The sequence below is a fragment of the Zonotrichia albicollis genome, chromosome 15 (assembly GCF_047830755.1).
Source record: "Zonotrichia albicollis isolate bZonAlb1 chromosome 15, bZonAlb1.hap1, whole genome shotgun sequence".
Classification (NCBI taxonomy): Eukaryota; Metazoa; Chordata; class Aves; order Passeriformes; family Passerellidae; genus Zonotrichia; species Zonotrichia albicollis.
Genome location: NC_133833.1, coordinates 10819505 through 10840445, shown reverse-complemented (window position 1 = coordinate 10840445; position 20941 = coordinate 10819505). Strand labels below are relative to the sequence as shown.

General features: G+C 39.7%; 1 protein-coding gene across 2 annotated transcripts; it reads right to left on the bottom strand.

Moving 5' to 3' along the window:
* Positions 1-902: 902 nt before the first annotated feature.
* On the bottom strand, positions 903-20519 carry RAD50 (RAD50 double strand break repair protein). Of its 2 annotated transcripts, none has more exons than XM_074552067.1 (26): positions 20427-20519; positions 19134-19310; positions 18658-18741; positions 18273-18424; positions 17299-17484; positions 16949-17153; positions 16502-16630; positions 16120-16285; positions 15260-15453; positions 14523-14729; positions 13491-13673; positions 13121-13278; positions 12267-12442; positions 11930-12167; positions 11274-11463; positions 10339-10465; positions 9923-10116; positions 9504-9614; positions 8880-8972; positions 8667-8780; positions 7757-7884; positions 6780-7004; positions 3664-3749; positions 3108-3250; positions 1702-1835; positions 903-1388 (listed from the first exon to the last, which is right to left on the bottom strand). In XM_074552067.1, the coding sequence occupies exons 2-26, from the start codon at positions 19260-19262 to the stop codon at positions 1202-1204; spliced, it is 3939 nt and encodes a 1312-aa protein (XP_074408168.1). In that variant the 5' UTR covers positions 19263-19310; positions 20427-20519; the 3' UTR covers positions 903-1201. The 2 variants fall into 2 exon arrangements, with proteins under 2 accessions (XP_074408168.1, XP_074408169.1); XM_074552068.1 differs by lacking the exon at positions 20427-20519 and adding an exon at positions 20348-20370.
* Between the last annotated feature and the right edge of the window lie 422 nt (positions 20520-20941).

The window sequence follows — 20941 nt, the reverse complement described above, 5'->3', positions numbered from 1 at the left end:
CAAAATAAAGGAATTCCTGCACCCTGGAAGAGAAGGAAGACAACATGCAATGTTCTTAGGCTCATTTGAGCATCTGCCAAAGGGAATGTCCTGATGTTACAGAAATTAATTTTCTTTAATGGCTGTTTAAAGATTTTTCCTCTGAAAATTGTGCTTTGGTCATACACTGTTTGCTGAGGAGGGTCAGCCCATTGCTGCTGATTGAAAGGATTTAAAGAACTGCAAGTCCAACTTCTGCTTGTGGACTCCTACCAAGAATTCAAGGTAGCCCCTGACTTGCTTACAAAGAAACAGGGATCCAGAAATTCCTTCCATCAGCTGCATGGCTTTGGAAGCAGCAAGGCACAGTTTGTGCAACCTCAGGACTCTGATGATCAGGCTCTTTGCATTTTGCAGCAGGCCACCCCCGTGGCCTTCCACTGTCCCTCCCATTGAAAAGCAGGTTCTCTGGGGCTTTCAAGCTGCAGGGCTGCTGCCACCCCAAGGAAAAGAGCTTCAGGAAGAGCTCAGAGCAGGGCAGGTAGAGCTCAGCATCCACACTAAATCTCTGAGACACTTATGCTCCATCTTCCTGTTTGCAGTCACGGCCATGAAGAATCAGAACATAACTCCCTGAGCAGAATTCACCCATTCATCTGGTTAGAGTTGGGCCTTTGCTTTATTCTGAAGCAAGGGAAAATTCTGTCGTTGAACAGCCAGAGTTAGGTTACCTGTAGAGAAAGTAATAAAAGTTCTCTTTGAAGCTTGTCAATTTTGGGTAGATTAGGAGACAGCAATGAACACACCTTCAACCAAAGTGACACCCATCACTGCTGACCTTGCCAGAGATGGACAGCAAGCTGTATTCCCCTGGCAGAGCCACAGCTATTCCAGAGAATCTGCAACTTGTCCCACGCAACATGCAAAATAACATCACAACTTTATTTTCACTTTTAAAGAATAAAATACATCAAAATTCAACTGTGTGGCATTCATTTCAATTTTTTCAAATTATGGTGATTCTTAGCTCAGGTACAGAAATATGTAGAAAGGTAAGTTAAGAAGTCTCACAGTTTTAGACTCTGGCTAAAATTGCTACAAAGTTTCAGTAGAATAGATAGGAAGGAACTACATTTTCAGACACCTACACTGAGGTCTATCAAGGCAGGCAGTGTACAATGTTTCAGGTTAGGCTGTCTGTAGCATGTAATTACTTGGCATTCTAATGAACATAGGAGCCTAAGGAACTGACACTGCATTTCATGATCTCAGAGCACTGATCAATGTTCTTCTTTATCCTGTAGAATGTCTCCACATACTCAGAACGGCCCAGAAGTTCCACAAAATCTTCATCGTGAGTAATCACCAGCAGCTGAAAGTTGCGTTGGTGGAAGCGGCTCTTTATTATCCTGCAAAGAGAAATATCCAGTCTGCATTTCCCTACAGCCCATGCCAGCATCAGACAACTTGCCAATACACAACACAAAAATATTTCAATATTGATAATTAATGATATGAACCATTGAGTAATCTAATGCTGATTACGTGCTCTTTTTAACCACATTAAAAAACCCTGAAATTATATAAGAAATACCTTTTTCTTTTTCAGGTAGAGATGGAATCTAAAACTACTCACAACAAAGACATGCCAGCTTAAAATATAATGCCAAATGGGTATTGAAAAATACCCAGTGTTAAGCACCACAAGGAGAGCTCACTTACTCCACCAGGGCATGTGCCAGGGACTCGATGTTTTCTCGGTCCAGGTTGGTTGTAGGCTCGTCCAGGGCCAGAATGCCACAGTTGATACAGAATGTTTCTGCTAGAGCAAGGCGAATGATGAGAGAAGCAAGCACCTGAGGGAAAGGAAAAACCACAAAAATCTCAGGCTTCAAACTGTTTAAAGAGGATCTACACAAAACAACTTGTTTTTAATGCCATTACAAACCATGACTGAAGTTTACAGAACAATGTGCTGACAGTGCACAAGATGACAGTAACTAACTACTTACTGAAAAACTACATTGAAGCTTCTAGTTTGAATTCAAAGATTGACTCAAAATTCAGAAGACAGTGGAAGTAAGAATTCTGATCTGAGGTAAAGCTGCTATGACACTGCCATTTACATTACCCAACACTCTGCTCAAGCCACTCCACTGCAGCAGGTGGAAATTTGTCTGCATATTACTGAGTTACTGAACTCCTGACTTCTTACTATAATGGAAGACAGTAGGATTTACCACCTTCTGTGTTAGCTTTGCATCAAATGATGCGTAATCATATTTACAAGATCTCCTGAACCACTAAAACCTACAGAACACTCAATGGAAACTGCGCTGCCAAAAATACTTTCCAATTATCATGAGTGCTGGCACCACATTTCATCATCAAAGAGTTCTCAGAACCTCAGCTAAGAAACTTATTCAAGTTTCATTCTCACTTACATAGGACTCTAACGCAACATCCTAAAGTACCCCAAGCAAAGGACACATTTAATAGAAAAGACAGGTGGAAAGAATCCTCAGCATGTGGGTACGGTTAACGGTGATGAACTCTGACCACAGCTCACAGCTGGTGTGTCACCAGGCAGCCTGGCCAGTGTGTTACTGAAGAGGAATGGGCAGCTCAGAGAGCTGCAAGCTGACAGCACAGGAGGAAATACAATGCCTGGAAGTATGGCTAGGTGTGATATTGGTGTGACATGAACTGAAAGGCTGCAGTCAGCAGCAGGTGAAAGCAACATAATTTGGTGGAAGAGAGATCCTATCAACTTAGAAGTAGATGCAGGGGCAATAAGAAGACCAAGGGCTCAGAAAGAAAAAAAAGAAAGAGGAAGCAAGTTGATAGACCTGAAGCTGACCTGAACCTGAGGACAGAGGAAGTCAAACCCTTCACTGCTCCAGGGCACCAGCCCAGTGCCCATCTGAAACAATGGATTTTGGCAGCCCAAAGCAGGGGTCAGATGCTGAGTCACACATTGAGTGTGTGACACCCAGAAAGAGTGAAGTTGTACACAATAATAAATTAGAGCTGGAGCTGCCTGTGCTTTGTCACTTGACTCCCCTGCATTGATGTGAGTCAGATTTCAGCATTTCTGTTGCTATGTACTGAAGACAAAGAGCCATTACCTTTTGCCCAGCACTGCACCTTCCTCTCATATCCAGTGCTGTATCTCCCTTCACCATCACCACCCTGTAATTGTAATTTCTTCTCTTGTCAGTGGCTGAGGCATTCTCATCTGCATCAGAGCGGATTTCTATATATTCAATATCTGAAAATGGGAAGGAGACAGCTCATACATTATCAAAAATCTTGAAAGATATCATAGGATTAGTGGGAGATGAGAGGTATAATATGTAGTAACAATAAAAATTCCATTCAGAACTCCCACTGATAGATCCATCTTGGAAAATACCTTTTCCAAATGGAAGGAATGAACTCATGCACTGTGCTGTGACAAAGAAACCTAGCCTTTGGAAAACACAGAAAAGTGAAAATTAACTCTATTTATCCTGCATGTTACTACATAATGTGCAATAAAAAGATTATAGTGGTGAAGAACAGATACAGCCTTTAGAATGGAACCACCTATTTCTCATTTTGCCAACAAACACTTTTCCTTATGCAGTGCCCAATATCAAACAGATCCATTTGGGTAAAACTTTAAAATATATTATTACATACCTTGTCCTCTGTAAATGCTTCGCCACAGGTCCCGAATTATTTTGTTAATTTCTTCCATTTTCATGCTATGAAATGTCATTATTGCTCTAAAAACAGCAAAAAATATATGTTAGAGAGGCAACCATGGACTGCTATGGACTGCTAGGGGCTTTTAAGGCAGGTGGCAGTTCCCTTCCCATTCCCTTCATACTTTTACTAAAATCAGAGAAAATACTAATTCATTTTGGACAGAGAAGTACCTAAAGAATAACAACATGCCATTGTGTAAATAATTCTGTGCTCACAAACAGCTCAGTTCTAAGAAGTAGGAAAGTAATGACAACAAATATATTTGCAGTTACTCAAGGGAGAATGACTTTACCTGACTTTTATTAAGAGATTTATGATTTATGTGTGAGGTTTATTTTCAGCTTTCCAGAACAGGAGTGTTATTCTGACACAGTCTGCCAACAGGGCAAACAACAGCAGGAGAGGAGAACCTGAAGTCTCCTCAGAGCAGAGAATTCCATCTGACAATATAATTTGTAATTACCCAAACAGGCACTATGACAAGAAATACTTTTCAGCAGCAAGAGTAACAGAGGATATCATTAATAACTTTTAATTTAATTTCTGTGGTTAACATAGTAGCATGAGTTTAGTTTATTAACAGATGAAATCTTACAAAACGCTCAGAAAAGGACAGGACAGAGCATTTCTAACTTGTCTTTTTACAGCAAACTTACTCTGTAATGAAAGAAATGCTCACTTGCTTTATGGCAATGTCTTCTTTCAAGAAATGTGGTGGAAATAAAATATCCTTCTGAAATGGACTTTTACACATGCTTTTTCTACCTTGCCTTTCCACCTGTTCTGGGGAATACTGAGGTATCAACTCTGATAGGTTTTGTTAGGTAAAAATGAAGCATTTTCAACTATTTGCTTAGGCCCAAGAATGCATTCCTCATCAATATTTATCATGAATCTCTAAATAGAGTCAATAAATATCATCTGATAGCATGGAACACTCAAAATGCTGGTTTTCCCAGCCCCAGATACAGCTCTGGCCATTAGAGTTAGCATTTTGCCTTGCTGATTTTTTCAGACGATTACCGCTAAGTGATGCTTATCTATTTTTCTTGAAATTACAAGACTGTTTTCCTGTTTAGCCTTAAATAGAAACAATAGATGATTTGATACCAAAGAAAAAAATTCTAAAAAGGAAATTCTTGGAGTGCATTTCCATTACAACTGAAAGGGAAGACTTATACACGCTCTGAATAACTTAGATCTTCACAAAGATTTTGGATGAGCTTACATTTTAATATCATGTTTATTTAATGTTATTATCAAACGAATGTCCTTTCAACTTGGAAAGTTCTCATTTATTTTGTTTCTTGACCATTATGCTGAATCCTCAACCACATAATTTCTCTTTTGTGCTCCTTTTCCAGCACTAGCAAACCCTTTTCAAGAGAAGGCCGAAATTCCATACTTTATTCAAGACATGGGTGTATTGAGAATTTCTACAGTGGCCAAAATGTTTATCTTTCTTTCTCTTTTTTCATTTCTAATACTTATCTTTTTGCCACTGAGCACCAGTTTTCTATTTCCTAAAATGTATCCACTGATTCCAAAATCCTCTCCCACTGTCCATCAAGCTGTTCACTGCTATTCCATCCTGACAACCAACCAAACAGGGTTTTTAGGGAGCCACGTGTTTTATTTTGTATATAGTTACCAATTTTGAGATGCTCTTTTTGCCCAGTCAGTCCAAGACTAGCTAACAAGCTTCCAGAGGAAACAGAAACAAGAACAAACTTGCTACACTTTCCATCAAATGCCAGATATGTTTCTTATGACCTTATTTTCTTTAATATAAGCACAAAACCACCCACACTGGAAAAGGGCAGAAAAATCCTCTACATTGTAATGTTCTTTAAAACACAATTATTTACCTGAGCAAATGCCATAGGAAACAAGAAATTTACCTGGCATATCTTACTCATGGTAAGATATGACCAGAAGATGCTAAAATGTATTGCTATAGAAATGGAAGTAGAAGGGCTCAGGTTAAAAACGAAGGATTTAAACATCAGTCTCACCTTGCCTTATCTCTCTCCTACTGCAGTACTGCAAATATAAGTCCTAACATGTACAATCAAAACTCCAAATAAGGCTTTCAGAGAATTGGGAATACAAATATCAGACTTACCTATGACAGTATTAAATTCCAATTATTACCATCAAAGCATTTGTGTATATTATAGACACTACCTTACAAATTTCCTACATCATACCAATCCTGTGCAGCTTCCACTATAGTTTCATTAATTTACTTAGGAAGTTATACCTTGTCATGCTTTCTTAATATTTAAATGTCAGAATATCTGAAGAGAAATTATGTATTTCAAGGAATCATATTAATTTCCTCTAAGTCACCCTGGAAGCCTGAAATTGAAAGCTGCTTTGATGTGGAAACCCAGGGCATTGGGAATATTTCTCTGTCTGCTCTGGGTGCCCTGACCCCCAGGGGAGCTCTGACTTTGACCCTCATTCATAGAGAAAGTTTCCTAGACTTCATAATAGATGAGAATCCACAGAATTGTGAAATAGATTACAGAGAGAAGGGTAGGTGTATCACATGGTGAGACATTTAGGTTTGGGGATTTTTAGTATGATGTGGATGGCAGCAAGATGGAGGGCACAGGGTGTCATCCTGGGTTTCTTCTTCATGCTTCTTCTTCCTTCTTTTCCATGGGTTTAGGTGGCATTTTGTAATTGGGCCACAAAAAGTTCACACTGCAGCTGTTTGGGATCAGTTATTGGGTTAAAAGGGAAAATAATCCAGGTGTCAGTTCTTAATTGGACAGTTTAGTCTTAAAAAACCTTGGAACAAGAGACTGTTGGCCATTTTGTGCCTTCTAATGAAAAGCTACTGAACTCACAGTAGTGAGACTATTTTACTGATAAGAAATAATAAACACCTGAGTATGAACATGAACTAATGTCTCAAGTGCCTTCAATCCACACCCAGAGAAACCCAACAACTGGGACCTCCACACTTCTGCATCAAGGTTATCAATACCAATGAAGATGACAACATTTAAGAATCACCCTCATTGGACAACACTTACTTATCAAGAGCCTTGTAATAAAGGTCCAGATCTTTGTTCACCAGCTCTGTGGTTCTCATGACAATCATCATGTCCCTGTATTTCTCCTCTGCATCACTGAACTGGGGCTCTCGGAGCTCCTTCCTGAAGCGAACGATCTCCTCCTCAAAGCCCCGCTGCCGGCCAATGGCCACGTGGTGGTTCCTCTTCAGGGATTCTATCTTCTCCTCCAAACGCTTCTGCTCACTGTCAAACCACAATGGATACACTTGCATTTTGTGTTTAGTGTTCCAATTTTTTAATCAGGGCTCTAATTTTGAGTTTATGTTGGGAAACAGCTCATTGTATCGTATCTATAAAGTCTGTAACAGTTAAAATTATAGAAGTAATAAAACTGAAATGAAGACATTTTTGAAATAAAAATAGTATTGAGTTTGTTAAGTTTTAAGTTGTCAAGTTCAAATGCTAAAGTGCTACATGTATAAACAAACAAAAAAAAATTATAGATGGATCCTGAACAAAATAAGATTTATTACTGGGTAAGCTCTAGCATGCTAAATAAATATTCTACACGCAATAACCAGCAAAGGGCTAATTACTTTTCAAAAGTGTTTATTATCTAAGCAATTATTACTAAACTATTGAAGTAAACAAAATTTGCTGCTGGGAACTAAGTGAGCAGACTGAAAATAAAAACTAAATACTCTCATCCAGAAGCATGAATTATTTAAATGCAGATTTCTCAGTAAGCATCATGAAAAGGATTGGATTGGAACAGGTATGAGCAGATATCTCTATTTCTAGCCAGAAGCACTGTATAATTTCACAGAGTGATTCACAGGGATATGAACCAAACACAGGTGTGAAGGAGAAAGTGGCCTGCATGAATGGGGTGAGGAGAGGATCAGACACCCTAAAACACAGTGAAGTGCCTACAACATCCAGATGTTCCATGAATTCTTGTGCAAAGCACACCATTCTGTTCTGAAGGCGCTTACTTTTTCATCTGGGGGACTTTCATTTCTCCCATCTCCTTCATAAGTTTTTTTATGTCATCTTCAACTTCTTTTAGCTCCTCATTCCGCTTCCTCAAGGTGAGATTATCCTCCAGCCACCTCTCCTGGATCTAGCTCCAAAGAAACAAGAAATTTTATCATGTTTCAGTATGTTGGTTATCAATTACAATGTATCAGTTCTGCACAACTCTGAAACATGCTGCAAGCATAAAATAATTGAAAACAACAAAAATTATCACAGGGAAAACTTAGACTGTCCTAAAAATAGAATAAAATGGAAATCAGCAGTATTATTTAATCTTTCAAACTGGAATAACACTTAGCAGTGTTTACTGTCACAAGTGAACACAAGACTGATTCTTTTTAAGAATATTAATTCATGTTTCAACCATGGATTTCTGGACGAGTAATTTTCACCAAGGACAGATTTAACTAAGTCCCCTATTGAAGTTCTACAACAGTAGACAGTAACAGAGAGTAGAATGGGGAAGGACATATTTCCTATAAGGAATGTAAACTGTATTTGAAACATATACACAAGAATTCAAAGTACAGGATAAAACTGGAATAGCAGGCAACTTTTGGTACCTGCAGTTTGTACTTTACTTATAAAGGCATGTATCCTCCACATAAAGACACTCCTGAAAATGCTGACTACTATCCCACCAGACTTAACTCTTAGAAATACCATCAGATGATAGTTAGAGATAAATGGTTTTTAAATTTCCACATACAAATCTCAAGACTATTTTCAGCCTAATGCATGTATAGCAACTATCCTGACTAACAACTGATCAAATAAACCAAAAGGAAGCTCATTTCACACCACTACAGACAAATCAGAACTAGGAATGATTTCAACTATGCCAAGTATAATTAACAATATACCCACCTTTTGAGTGTCAATATCTTGTCGGGTCTTTTCCATCACTTCACTTATCTTTTCCTTCTGTTTCTCACAGGCAGCCAAACGAGAATTTACTTCTTCAAGTTCAGACTCCTTTTGCTAAAGAAAGATGAAGAAAATGGCATATGATTTAAAAACAAAAATAATTTTGATGCTAATTTTTTACTGACTTAAAAAAAGATTTGGATTTTAGATTACCTTTTTATAGTCTTCTTTTCCTTGTTGAATATAGTTTTCAATTTCTTTCACGTACTTGTTTATATCTTTAACTTTCTCATTTATGTTATTCATCTGCAGAGAAAACATACCAAATGAAATATTGTCTTCTGTGCAAGAACAGATATGCTCTGTATCAAAGATACTGGATAACACTAACACAAGTCCTTATTCTAAGTGCTTTTAGTTTTCTAATAAAGTCTTCACCTTCTACAATCCCAGTACTTCTTATAAACATGAAAATGTTTCCCAAAATAAGTGAGAGCCACTTAACCTGGGAAGAACCAGTGTGTCCCTTGGCAAGGATGAGTAATGGTCATCCTTGCTGTTCCTCTTGGGTCTACTTAGGAAGGGCTTTTGTAGGCCATCAGCCAATAAATACTGCCAAATATCCCAAGAAGTCTTTTTTCAAGACAGTCAAAGGTTAATTATAATTGAGTTCATGTTCTGAGTGACATGTTCCTTTTATTCCCCAAAAGCTCTACCAATCTAAAGGACCTCCTGGTGTTATTGATGTTTCCTAAAAGCAAACTCAGTACCACAGCTCCCATCCACTGAAAAACAATGTCTAATCCTATTTCACAGCTATGCCAAGAGCAAACAAACCTTCTCTTGTGTTTCTTTATTACTTGCAGTCCTTTTATTCACTAGTTCCTCCTTCTCCTGCTGCAATTTGTCTAACTTTGCCTCCAAAGGAAGTACCTGTTCTTCTGCTTCCTGAAAAGTAGTTGGAAAAAGTAGTTTTTATTTTCGCATTCAGGTGAAGATCAATAATTTTTCAAGCAGTAAAAAAAGTAATATAGTTACTTATTTCTTTTTTGTGTGTATTAAAAAAAGGAAATATAAAAATATGTATTTTAAAAATTCAAGAAATTCCCAAAGATATACAATAGCAACACAGCACAAACATTTAAAAATCCATCCCATTGTCTAGGACTAGAGACAATATTAAGTATGACGAGATTATTGTTTTTTATTTCAAGGCCAGCAAAACTAAGGGTTAGACAACTGAGAGTATTTGTCACCTTGATCTCTCTGCATAAGGCCTGAACCTCAGTGGTTAACTCCACAGTCTGCTCCTCCAGCTGCCGCCGCCGCTGCATGCTGCTGACAATCTGCAGCTTCTCTGCCTTGAGCTCATTCACTGCACTCTTCAGCTGCTGGATCTGGCTTTGCTGGTCCTGCTTGTGTTTCTGATTTAACTCAATTTTACTGGTAACTGCAGATGAAAACAGAGTCAATCTGTTATCAAAACCATTGTTGTAATCCTTATGAAAATTCATCTCTAAATGAAGCTGGTGCAATGCCAAAAACCAGTAACAACAAACTAGGAGAATAGAGTTATTTAAGAACATAAAAGAAGTAAACTAAAATTTTAAGGGCAAGAATTTTGGAACATTACATTTAGTAAAAAGTGAAATAACAGGTTTGTAGGACCTACCTGTATCCCACAGCTGTTTTTTCTCTTGTTTTTCTCTGCTTACTTGAAGCACAGTCCTATTTAAATTGACACCTAGCAGCTTAGCCTCCTGCTGAGCAATTTTTCGTTCAACATCCCTGATATCAGTCTGAAAGCATGAGGAGAAGAACCATTACTACTGAATTAGTCTTTAACAATGTATTTTTTCACCTCTGGCACATAAGAACAAGCTCAGGGCTTGAAGCACTCAAGAGCTTCCAATTTCCTTCCCTTGTAGAGCACAATGTCACATCATTAGCAGTAGGGTTATGTCAGCTGCTAGGAACTGGAATTCCTAATTGTGGATGGAATCAGCCAATAAGGATGCACAGGCCTTTAACAACCCCAGCCCAGTTCTGGACAGTTCCATGTGCAATCTGTCCCTGCAACACTGCAATTGTTGGAGCCTCAGGAGCTGCTGACATCTCCACCTTGTGAAATGCTCTCAGTCCTTTGCCTGGCCCCAGGTCCCCTAAGAGCTCCTCTGAAGGCTCTCAGTCAAGCAATGATTTCATGTTGGTAATAGAGAACAGAATAACAAAAAGAGCAGGATTTATCTTTCCCATATACTCAGATGGCACAGAACCAGGAAACATATGTGAGATGCTGGGAATACAGAGACCTATAATGACTGAAAACTCTTAGGTGTACTTGTGGTTGTGCTCAGTTCTGGATTACATCTCCTTTTTCAGTTCATATAGCACAGAATTGAATCAGAACTCAAGAGACTCTGTGGTGCTCAAAAAAAAACTTTTGTAAATCAAAGTTTTATTAGTACAAGATCATCTAGGTTATACAGTCTTTGGAAGCATTTTAAAATAAGAACCTCAAAGTTATGTCATATTACTGGATAACTACATATTTAAATGCAAAGGAATATAATTTTATGTATTAAAAAAAAAGTTACCAAAGCATACCTGATACCTTTCCATCAGAGTTATATCCTGTAAACATGCTTTGGCACCTTCTTCCTCAGACAAAGCTGTCTGAAGAAGTAATTCCTGTTCTTCTATCTCACCCTTCAGGCCTGTTAAATCTCTGTTTGCATTCTGGATCTTGTTCCTCAGGTCTGGAATTTCCTTATCTTGGAGTTCAACCACAGTTCGCCTAAAATAAAATATAAATCCCCAAAATTTCCTTGGTCAGAAACAACATAAATTGAAGACACAAGATCACAAAATCTGTGATATGATTTAGTAGTGGTAGATTAAATTTAGCTAAAATAGTACCCCCTTAACCTTGCCCACATTTAAGCTTATATTACATACCCAGCCAAGGTAATACATCCCTCATTTTAGGTGAGATAACAAGGAAACAAAATCCCTTTTGGTTTTTAACTTCATTACAGCAAGTGCTCAGAAGCACTGAACAAGAGTGCCCTCTTGTGAAGGACAGCTCTACCCTCATCCATCCTCAAATTCTCTCAAAGTACTTCTCCCAACAATGACATTTTGAAATTCATTAACCAGCCCTAGAATAAAGCCTCCTTGATGTCTGCATAGTTTTTTATAATCAAACCCCACACATTTAATAGAAAACAGCCTGTAACAATGTGGCTCCCTAAGCACTTTACCGCAGGGGTTTCAGACTCATCATTTCATCACGTTTTTTCTCTTTTCTTTTAAGCTCAGACTCTGTGGACTTCAGTTTGTCTGGGGCCAGGCGCAGTTTGGACTGCAGATCACTGATGACATCCTGCAGCTCAGCCTCTGTCTGAAAAACTCTTTGGCAAACTGGACAACAAGACTGGTTCTCCTCTGTCAGCTGTGTAATGAACTGCGAATAAACTGCAGTGGCTCCAGCAAGCACAGCTGGGTGAAAAACAAACACAACACTTATGTTGAATAAACAGTGAAGAATCAGCTAAATTAGTGTCTCAGAGAAAAAAGTCAAGCTACACACAAATTTACCTCGCTGTTTGGAACTTTTTTCAATTTCATCTTGAAGTTTGTTCAGGTCACTGTCAAAATCTTGACTTCCACAAACATCAAAAAGTTTTGCTTCATGACTGGACAACTGGGTTTCTTTTTTCTTTAGCTCATTACTGGCATAAGTTTTATCATATTCTACTGATGCCAGTCGCTTGCTGAAATATTAATGCAGAAACACTTTTATTACCTAAACACACAGATTTAGACTGTTTAAGCAAAACCAAAAAACCATGGAAAGGTAATTTGAAATTGGAATTAGAGAACTATTCACCAGTTTTTTTTATTGATTTTTCATGCAATCTATAGCACGACCTTTTTATTCATCCAAGTACAGCACAAGTGTTTAATTTTAAATCCCTTTTGTTTTCTAGATGATTACTGACTAGAAACTTCCTACTCTATCTAATCAAATGAAACCAAGAACAGGTAATCACACATGAATTTGTGATATAGTCACTAACCACTCTAAATAACAACAACAACAACAACAACAACTCTGTGACTTATTAGAAAATCAGAAGACCAGCAATTTCCAGCCCCAGGCACATTCATTCAGCTAGAATTAGTACAAACAACTAAGGATGTTCCAGATCACTATTTTGCTATCTGCTTTTGGTGCTTTCTTTGACACACTACAAATATTGTGATTTTATTAACTAGCACAAACTGTATCAGCTCTGCATCACAGGAATGTTTTCTCTGATTTTGCAGATATCTCAGTAACACTAATAAATTAAAGTAAAAAGTATTTTGAACATATGAAACTTTCCAACAGTTAAATTTGTAATTACATAAAAACTTGTGAAGAAATAATCTATTAAATTAATACCTACTTCAGATTAGCAAGAGTATCCCTTGTCTGATTAATCTTTTTATTTTTACCATGAAGCCAGTCTTCAAGTTGTTTTTTATTGGGAAAGTATCCCAGCAGTGATGTTAGTTCCTCAGAATGTCTTGACTTTACTTTTCTGATCTGATCTTCTTTCTCTGCCTGGGGAAATGAAGCATTTTAAATGAAATTTTCCTATCTTCAGGTTTATAGCCATCAATGCATTTATTAAGCTAATAGTTTCTATCAAGTCAGACCGAAGCTATACATTTGATTGTTGATAAATACACAAATACACTGAAAAACACACAAATGTTGGAGGCACTGTATCAATTCCATGTCCCTCTCTCATGAGATATTGATAAAAACATTACTTTGTCTTTCTTCAGCATCTCCAATTGGGTAATGGTTGTGGTGTGCAGATTCAACTGCTCCATCTCTTGATCCAACCTCCTAAGAGCTCTGTCCAGGTTTATTTTCTCATTTTGCAGAGTCTGTACTTCCTGTTCCAGTGTTTCTATATTGCTGTTCCTCTCAGCCTTCTCCAGATCATGTTCCTATACAAAAAAGAAAAGCCCAGGAGACACAATAATTACAAAAATCAATAAATACTAGCTAAAGGAAACAGAAGAAACCTCTTCAGCTGCCTGGCAGCAGCATCAGTAGCAGTTACAGGAATGACACAAGCTTTGTAAAGAATAAATGCAAAAGGACAAAGGCTGTGATTGGTGTGGGGCAAGAAAAGCCCCAGGAAGATACTGGATGCAGCCTGGAATGCAGCACTGCCCCAGCTTGCTCATGCTTTTACCAGAAGCTCACTCATACTTAGTTTGATTGTCTTTATTTTAGTATCTACTGTATATTAAATTTGGAATTACCCTAGTGAGGAGGTTAGAAAAAACACTGTCAAGCAGAATTCATACACTGCTAACAAACATAAAATATTTGGCTCCAAAGGCATGACCAGCTGTTCAGCTGGAACATAAAATGCTTGTAACCTTACTTCATCAGATAAAACACTTATAACCAACGAGTCCATCTCACAGGCAAGATATCTCCAAAAATGTAGGTAGCATGGAACTTTCAATTCCAAGTTTCTGACCCAATAATTTGAGAGTAACCAATCTCCTACTTGCCAGCTGTGCTATTGCCCTGTTTACAACTCACCAAGCAGAAGCAGCCATTCTATGTGTGGACTGCACAAAAACAAGGCAGTGAACAGACCCTGCCCCAAAGGGTGCCCTACCTGAACAGACAAAGCATAAAGGGTATTAAAAGGGCAGAAACACATCTGAAGGAGTAAACATCAAGGGGGGGGTTATAGGTTTTGGTGCATTTTTTTAATGATAAAGCCACAAGCTTTAACTTGAAGCTTCTATTATTTCTTCAATTACACATTAACTTACCATCTTGCCAATCTCCTCATCCAACTCGCTAATCCTGTCTGAAAATCCCTCCAACTGCTGCAATTCACATTTGACATTCTTCAGCTCTGCTTGTTTCTTATTTTGAATGTCTGATTTCAGGTCAATGGTTCTTTCTAATCCAGTTTTCTTGTCTCTTATTTCATCTATCTGTTTTTGTTTCATTGTTTCTTTCTGTGCAAATTCTCTCTGAAAGAAGATCAGCAATAATATATTCATTATTTTTTCACAGGAAAATATTTTAAAATACTTTTTCACACTCGTGTGCCAATATTCACCACAGTAAAACATTGAAATACTGAGAAAATTACAGCTTGTCCAAAATTAACTGCTGAAATGTTTCTGATAGCAAAATGCAGATGCACCATACCAGCAGCACTCTGTGACAGCAAGTCCATTTTGAACATGACTTCAACAAAAAGTTGTTTATTTTTAAACCAGCTGCCCACTGTAATTCTTCCTCAGATTTTGGAGCTTATCAGTGATGCACCTGCATGAGGACTGCTAGAAGAACCTCTCTGATGAACTGTCTGTTCAATAGCCTTGGTGATCACTCATAATTCCAAAATTTCCATGGAAAAATGCAGATGACAAATTATCAAGAATTCTAAAAAAAACCCAGCTTCAGCTCCCTGCCCCAACACTATAAAGACCCATGGGGACCAATAAAACACCAATGGCCCAGACAAATGACACAACTTAAACAAGAAAATTCTCACCATCATACGATTTGCAGCTTCTGTGTCCCTGTCCTGCCTGTCCTTCACCAGCCTGTGAAAACTGGCAATGTGCCTGTCAGTGAAAGGGGCTCTCTCAAAGCCATCCAACTCCAGCTGTGCTGCCAGAGACTGAATTAAGGAATCCCTGGTCACAATGTGCTCCTGGTGACGATCTGCCTGCAGCTGAAGACGACCTCCACAAAAAGAAAAAGTGACATAAATGTTCAAAAACTGAGGCAGGAGACACGCTGAGGATTCAAAGGCAGTTGAAAGCCTTTGAAACCTTGAAGTATTTTTTAACAACACAAAAAGGTATGGAATAAAAAGCTATAGGTAGAGATTGTTATTTCAGATAATTAAATCTTTATTAATTAAATAAATCAATCATTCAAAAGCAAGCCCCTAAAATCACTACATAACTCTGATAAAAAAACAAAGCCCAAATGTACTTTATATTCTGTGATTCAATACTACAGCTTTGCTGAAATTCCCATAACCCATCAAAAAAGGATACACAACTGAAAGAACATTAACTTCAAGGCCTCTGACTCGTCCCCAGTCCCCACATGAGGCATGGACAATGCCAGGCATTCAGCTTTCATGCTTTTTCTCTGTTATATGACAAAATGTACTTCATGTTGTAGTTATAGCTCAGAAAAAATGCCCGTTAGAAACTCCAGGAGAAAAACACCTAAACTTGTCCACCAGCAGGACTGTCCCATCCCACTGTGCAGGTGAACCTGAACTAACACACAATTTAGGAGTTTTGTCCAGTTCAGATCACTTCAATTATCAGTAGCTCCATTTCACATTTAATTACATTATAAACCACACAGGACTATAGATGAAGTCTGAATTACCTCGTTCAACAAGCAGCTCTGATTTCTCACTATTAAATCTCTGGCACTCTTTAGTGGCTCTATCTAAATCACGTTTACAGTCCAACAATCTCTTCTCCTTCTCCTTCACTGTTCTCTGGTGGTTCTGGTATTTATGCCTTAGTTGTTCATCTGTTCCTTGAAAAATCTGTACACCACATACAAATTTGTAAATCAATTATTGATGTTTTAAAAATGTATAGTTTTTACCACAATAGAATTAAAGGAATAAGAATTTAACACCTCACATGCAGATTTTCTATAATAAGCATACGGGGGGAAATCTGCAGCAAGCAAAACAGGAAAATTGTTTTTCTTAGACTGATAAAGTAAAATAATCTAAGTTTTTTGACATAAAGCCAACCTCTTCCATCTTCTGTTGCAAATCTTGATTATCTTTTTCCATTTGCCGCTTCCTGCTCTCCAGGGCCTTCACATCATTGTCCAACCTCATTACTTTTGTGAGATTCTGCTCAACCACTGCCAGAGAGCTCTGCAAAAGAATGTAGTAAGTAAAATATCTCATCAGCTCATTATAGCTTAAAATGGTTTTAGATACAAGCTAAATTTGAGAGAGATTTTTTTAAACTGACAAAAACCCAAAGCTGCTATAAGAATTCTCTTCTTAACCCTTCAATGACTGTTTACAGATTAGAGCAGCATCTGCCAGGTGAGTTGAGGTACACTTGAGTCTGCTGCAGGGCAAAGGATCAGATTTAAAAGTGCAAGATTTTAACCAAGAAATTCATCCACCTTTCACTTCTTTTATTGCTTCGTATTAAAGTATTAACATAATCCTCATGGAAATTACCTTTAGAGGCTCAAGCTGGTTCTCAATTGATATTACATTCTCCTTAGAAGCAGCCAGCTGAGCTTCTCTGTTGCTGAGATGATCCTGGATTTCCTGTGCTTTCTCTTTATTCTGTTTCAGATATTTCAGTTCTGTCTGACACTCTTTTACTTTCAAGCTTTGTTTCTGCCGTACCTGACGCAGAGCTTCGAGAGCTTTGATGTACCTTTAAAAAAAGCAAAATTTCAGCTGCTTTGGCAATACAGCAATTCTGATGTATGAAACAGCGTCTTAGACATTTTTATTAACATTTATGTTATGAGAATACTGTAATTAAATAAAAACTAAGTAAAAAAATTCAAGGGAAAAACCTTGTTGCTGAAAAGATCTCATCAAATTTTTGTTTCAGGGCCTTCCCTTCACTTAACGGCCAGTTGGATTCTTCTTGGTGACAGAAAATGACATTGTTAAGCACAGCTTTGGAAACACCAAGGGCATTGATCATCTCCCGATCTATTTCAGCACACTTGGAACTCAGACTGACCTTCTGACCATGCCTGTGGAGACAAGGAAAATCCCCAAAGAAGTTACTGGCAAGTTCTTCAAAAAGTGAACTGGATTTTAACAGTATAACCTCATTTTAACATGCCCATTCAAAAAAAATTTAACAAGTAACAATTTTTAAGCACAAAATTACCATGCTCAACAAAGGCATTTAACACTGCCAATTTCTGAAGTCTGTTTCACATACTAGAACTCCGAAGAACCACTAGAGGGGGCAGGACAGCTCTTGAGTAAAAGGAATGTACTTAAACAGTGGAGATGGGAGCTAAACATGGGCCAGAAAGGATGTGAAACTGAAAATGAAAAAACGTACTCCACACAATGATACTTTCAAACTGTACCCTACAATCACAGAATCATTGAATGATTTGGGTTGGAAATGTCCATGCCACCCACCTCATTCCCTCTGCCATGAGCAGGGATGCTGCTCACAGAATCAGGCTGCTCCAAGCCCCATCCACCCTGGCCCTGAACATTTCCAGAAAGCGGGCAGCCACAGCTTCTGTGGGGAACCTCTGCCAGTGCCTCACCACCCAATAAAGCTTCCAAACAAATACAAGTCAACAGATATAAGTATTTCTTAACACCACAGCTATCAGATGTGGGATTTTTCAATCACTTAACAGATAAAGTAATGAAACTACACAGCTTTATAATCTAAAAGCACTAATAGCTATGTCAAAGAATACATTATGCAATTTTCTTTTATCTGATGCATAAAAATATACCAAATCCAAACCTATCTTCATGCCAAAGTAAGAAGGAACACTTGACCACTTACTTTGTTTTAGTAATGACAGATTCCAGTGTTTTAAACTCAGGTTCCTTGCTTTTCTGGGTGCAGATCATGGAGCGCTGCACAGCCATGACCTCCCCGTTGACATCTCGGAACTGTAACCGGATCTGAGCTCGCACGTCCGTTTCATTGGCAATCTTTGGCAGAAGCAAAAAAAAAACAGAATGAGGGGAATTCTTCTCAAGGGCCAAAGGAATGTGTGCCTCTCCAGCTGTGGGGCATGTTCTAATCACCCCCAGCTCTCTGCTTTTCTTCATTTCAGCTCAAGGCTGGCTACGACTTGAGCATCCCTGTTTTATTCACCACCTGAGTGCACTGGAGTATTTTACTGAGGAGTAAACACACATTGCATCTAGTCACTATGACTTACCTTTGGATCATGAACAAATGTTTTTCCTTTGGTGCCAGGAGGAAAATCACCAGTGGATATATATTTAAGACATTCAATGATAGTCTAAGAAAACAAAAGTAAGTATATAGTTATAAAGACAAATTTAGAGTAAACAAGATGGACTACAGGCAAATCCACACTAACAGCCCAAATACAAATGAATTAGGTACATAAACAAAGAGAAATAACATTTTAATTTTTGAGTACCATGATACTTTGCAAAAGCAGTTTTATTCAGGATCTGGATCAATTTCCTATGAAAAAATATCAACCAGTGCTCTGCAAATTCCAGGCATGAAAGCAGATTTCTAATAACACTAAACAACACAATATTTATAGCAAACAGCATGACTTTTGCCATAACATTAAATACCTTTCTGTAGAAATTATAATTCGCATGTTATGGCCTTCCAGAGCTATTTACAGCTCAAATCCAAACATAAAGTGAGGCTTACCGTTTTTCCTGCACCGTTTGGTCCCACCAAAATAGTTAACGGACTAAAGAAAGTGATAACTTGTTTGTCTTTATCTTCTATCCCGAAACTCCTCACTCCGAGGATGCTCATTTTTTCAATCCTCGACATTTCTGCTGAACTTCTGTTCCAAACTCAGAGGTGAAAACACTGCAAATCCTGTAAAACAGAGCTTTGTGAAAAATCCAGTAGGCAGAAATCACAATAGATTACTGAAAGCTGGCTAAATACCTGTACAAGCAAGTAAAGCCTACATACTCCACACATTGATACTTTCAAAGTGTACCCTACAATCACGGAATCATGGAATGATTGGATCATGGATCATATATGATAAATGTATTTAAAAACACAGCTAAGGTTCTTCAGTTACTGTTCAAGGTACAGAATAAATGAAGGCAAAATTTTATTTCTTTCAAACTGAGAAATTAATCAACTCCAACCTAAGTGCCACACTATGCATCATGAAATCAAAACAATGGCCCGAATAACCCTTCATTCCTCTTCACAAACACTATGCATGTGCTTTCAGAATTCCCCAAACACAAGAGAAGTCCCAATATTTTTTCCCCTTTGACAACCCACTGTTGTACTGCAACACCCAAGTTTGCCAATGCCTGTTTCTCACAGGCACATGCAGCACCATATCCATCATCACGTCCCAGTTCCCACTGTTGTACTGCAACACTCAACACCGTGCAAGCTTTGTCAATGCCTGTTCCTCACAGGCACATGCAGCACCCTATCCAGCAGCGTATCCATCACCTTGCCCCAGTTTCCATTGCTGCACTGCAACAGCCAACACCGTGCAAGCTGAAGCAGTGCCTGTTTCTCACAGGCACACCCATCACCTTGTCCCCCATTCGTGGTGTGAAGAGGAAGGCTGGAGCCCCCCCAGGTCATGGGGAGGGCACAGACACGCGGCTGTGCTCGGGTGGGAGCTGCCCCGGGCACTGGAGGGCTCTGGGGGGCCGGTCCCCGGCCCGTGTGGTGTGTGTGTGGCTGCGGGGGTACTCCGGGGTTGTTCCCATGGCCCGGGCTCGGCCCTCCCGCGGCTCCTCCGGGGGTGCCCGGCGGGGCTCGGCCCGGGCCAGGGCATTTCCTGCCGAGGCAGAGGTGGCAGCGGGGCTTTCCCGCCCGGAGCGCCGCGCCGCGCCGGGGGCGGACATTTTCCAGGGAGCCATCCCTTCCCCTACCCGCAGCCCGGTCGAGCCGAGCCCGCCGCGGTACCGCGCCCCCGGCCCGGCCGCCCCGTTCCCCCATGCCCGCCGTCACCTCCGCCCGCCGCCGCCGCCGGCCCGCGCCCCGGCAGCCCCCGCGCCCGCCCCGCCCCGGCCCCGCCATGGCGGCCCGCCCGCCGCTCGCACCGCCCCCCGCCGCCCGGGCCCGCGCAGCGCCCGGAGGGAGCTGGCCTGGCTGCGGTGGCCTCTGAGGGCTCGCAATGCAGCGATGGAGTTTCGAGGCGGTATCGTGGTTTGATCCCAGCTGGAAATCACAGAATCACAGAATAAGCTGAGCAGGAGGGACCCGCAAGGATCACCGAGTCCAGCCGCTGGCCCTGCGCAGCGCCATTCAAGAGTCACAGCATCGCCCTGAGCCCTGTCCGAGAGCCTCTTCAGCGCTGTCAGGCTCCATGCTGTGACCGCTTCCCTGGGGAGCCTGTGCAGTGCCCAGCTACCCTCTGGGTGCAGAGCCTTTTTCTGATACCCAACTCAAACCTCCCCTGACACAGTTTCAGGCCATCCCTCAAGTCCTATCACTGCTCACCACAGAGAACAGATCGGTATCTG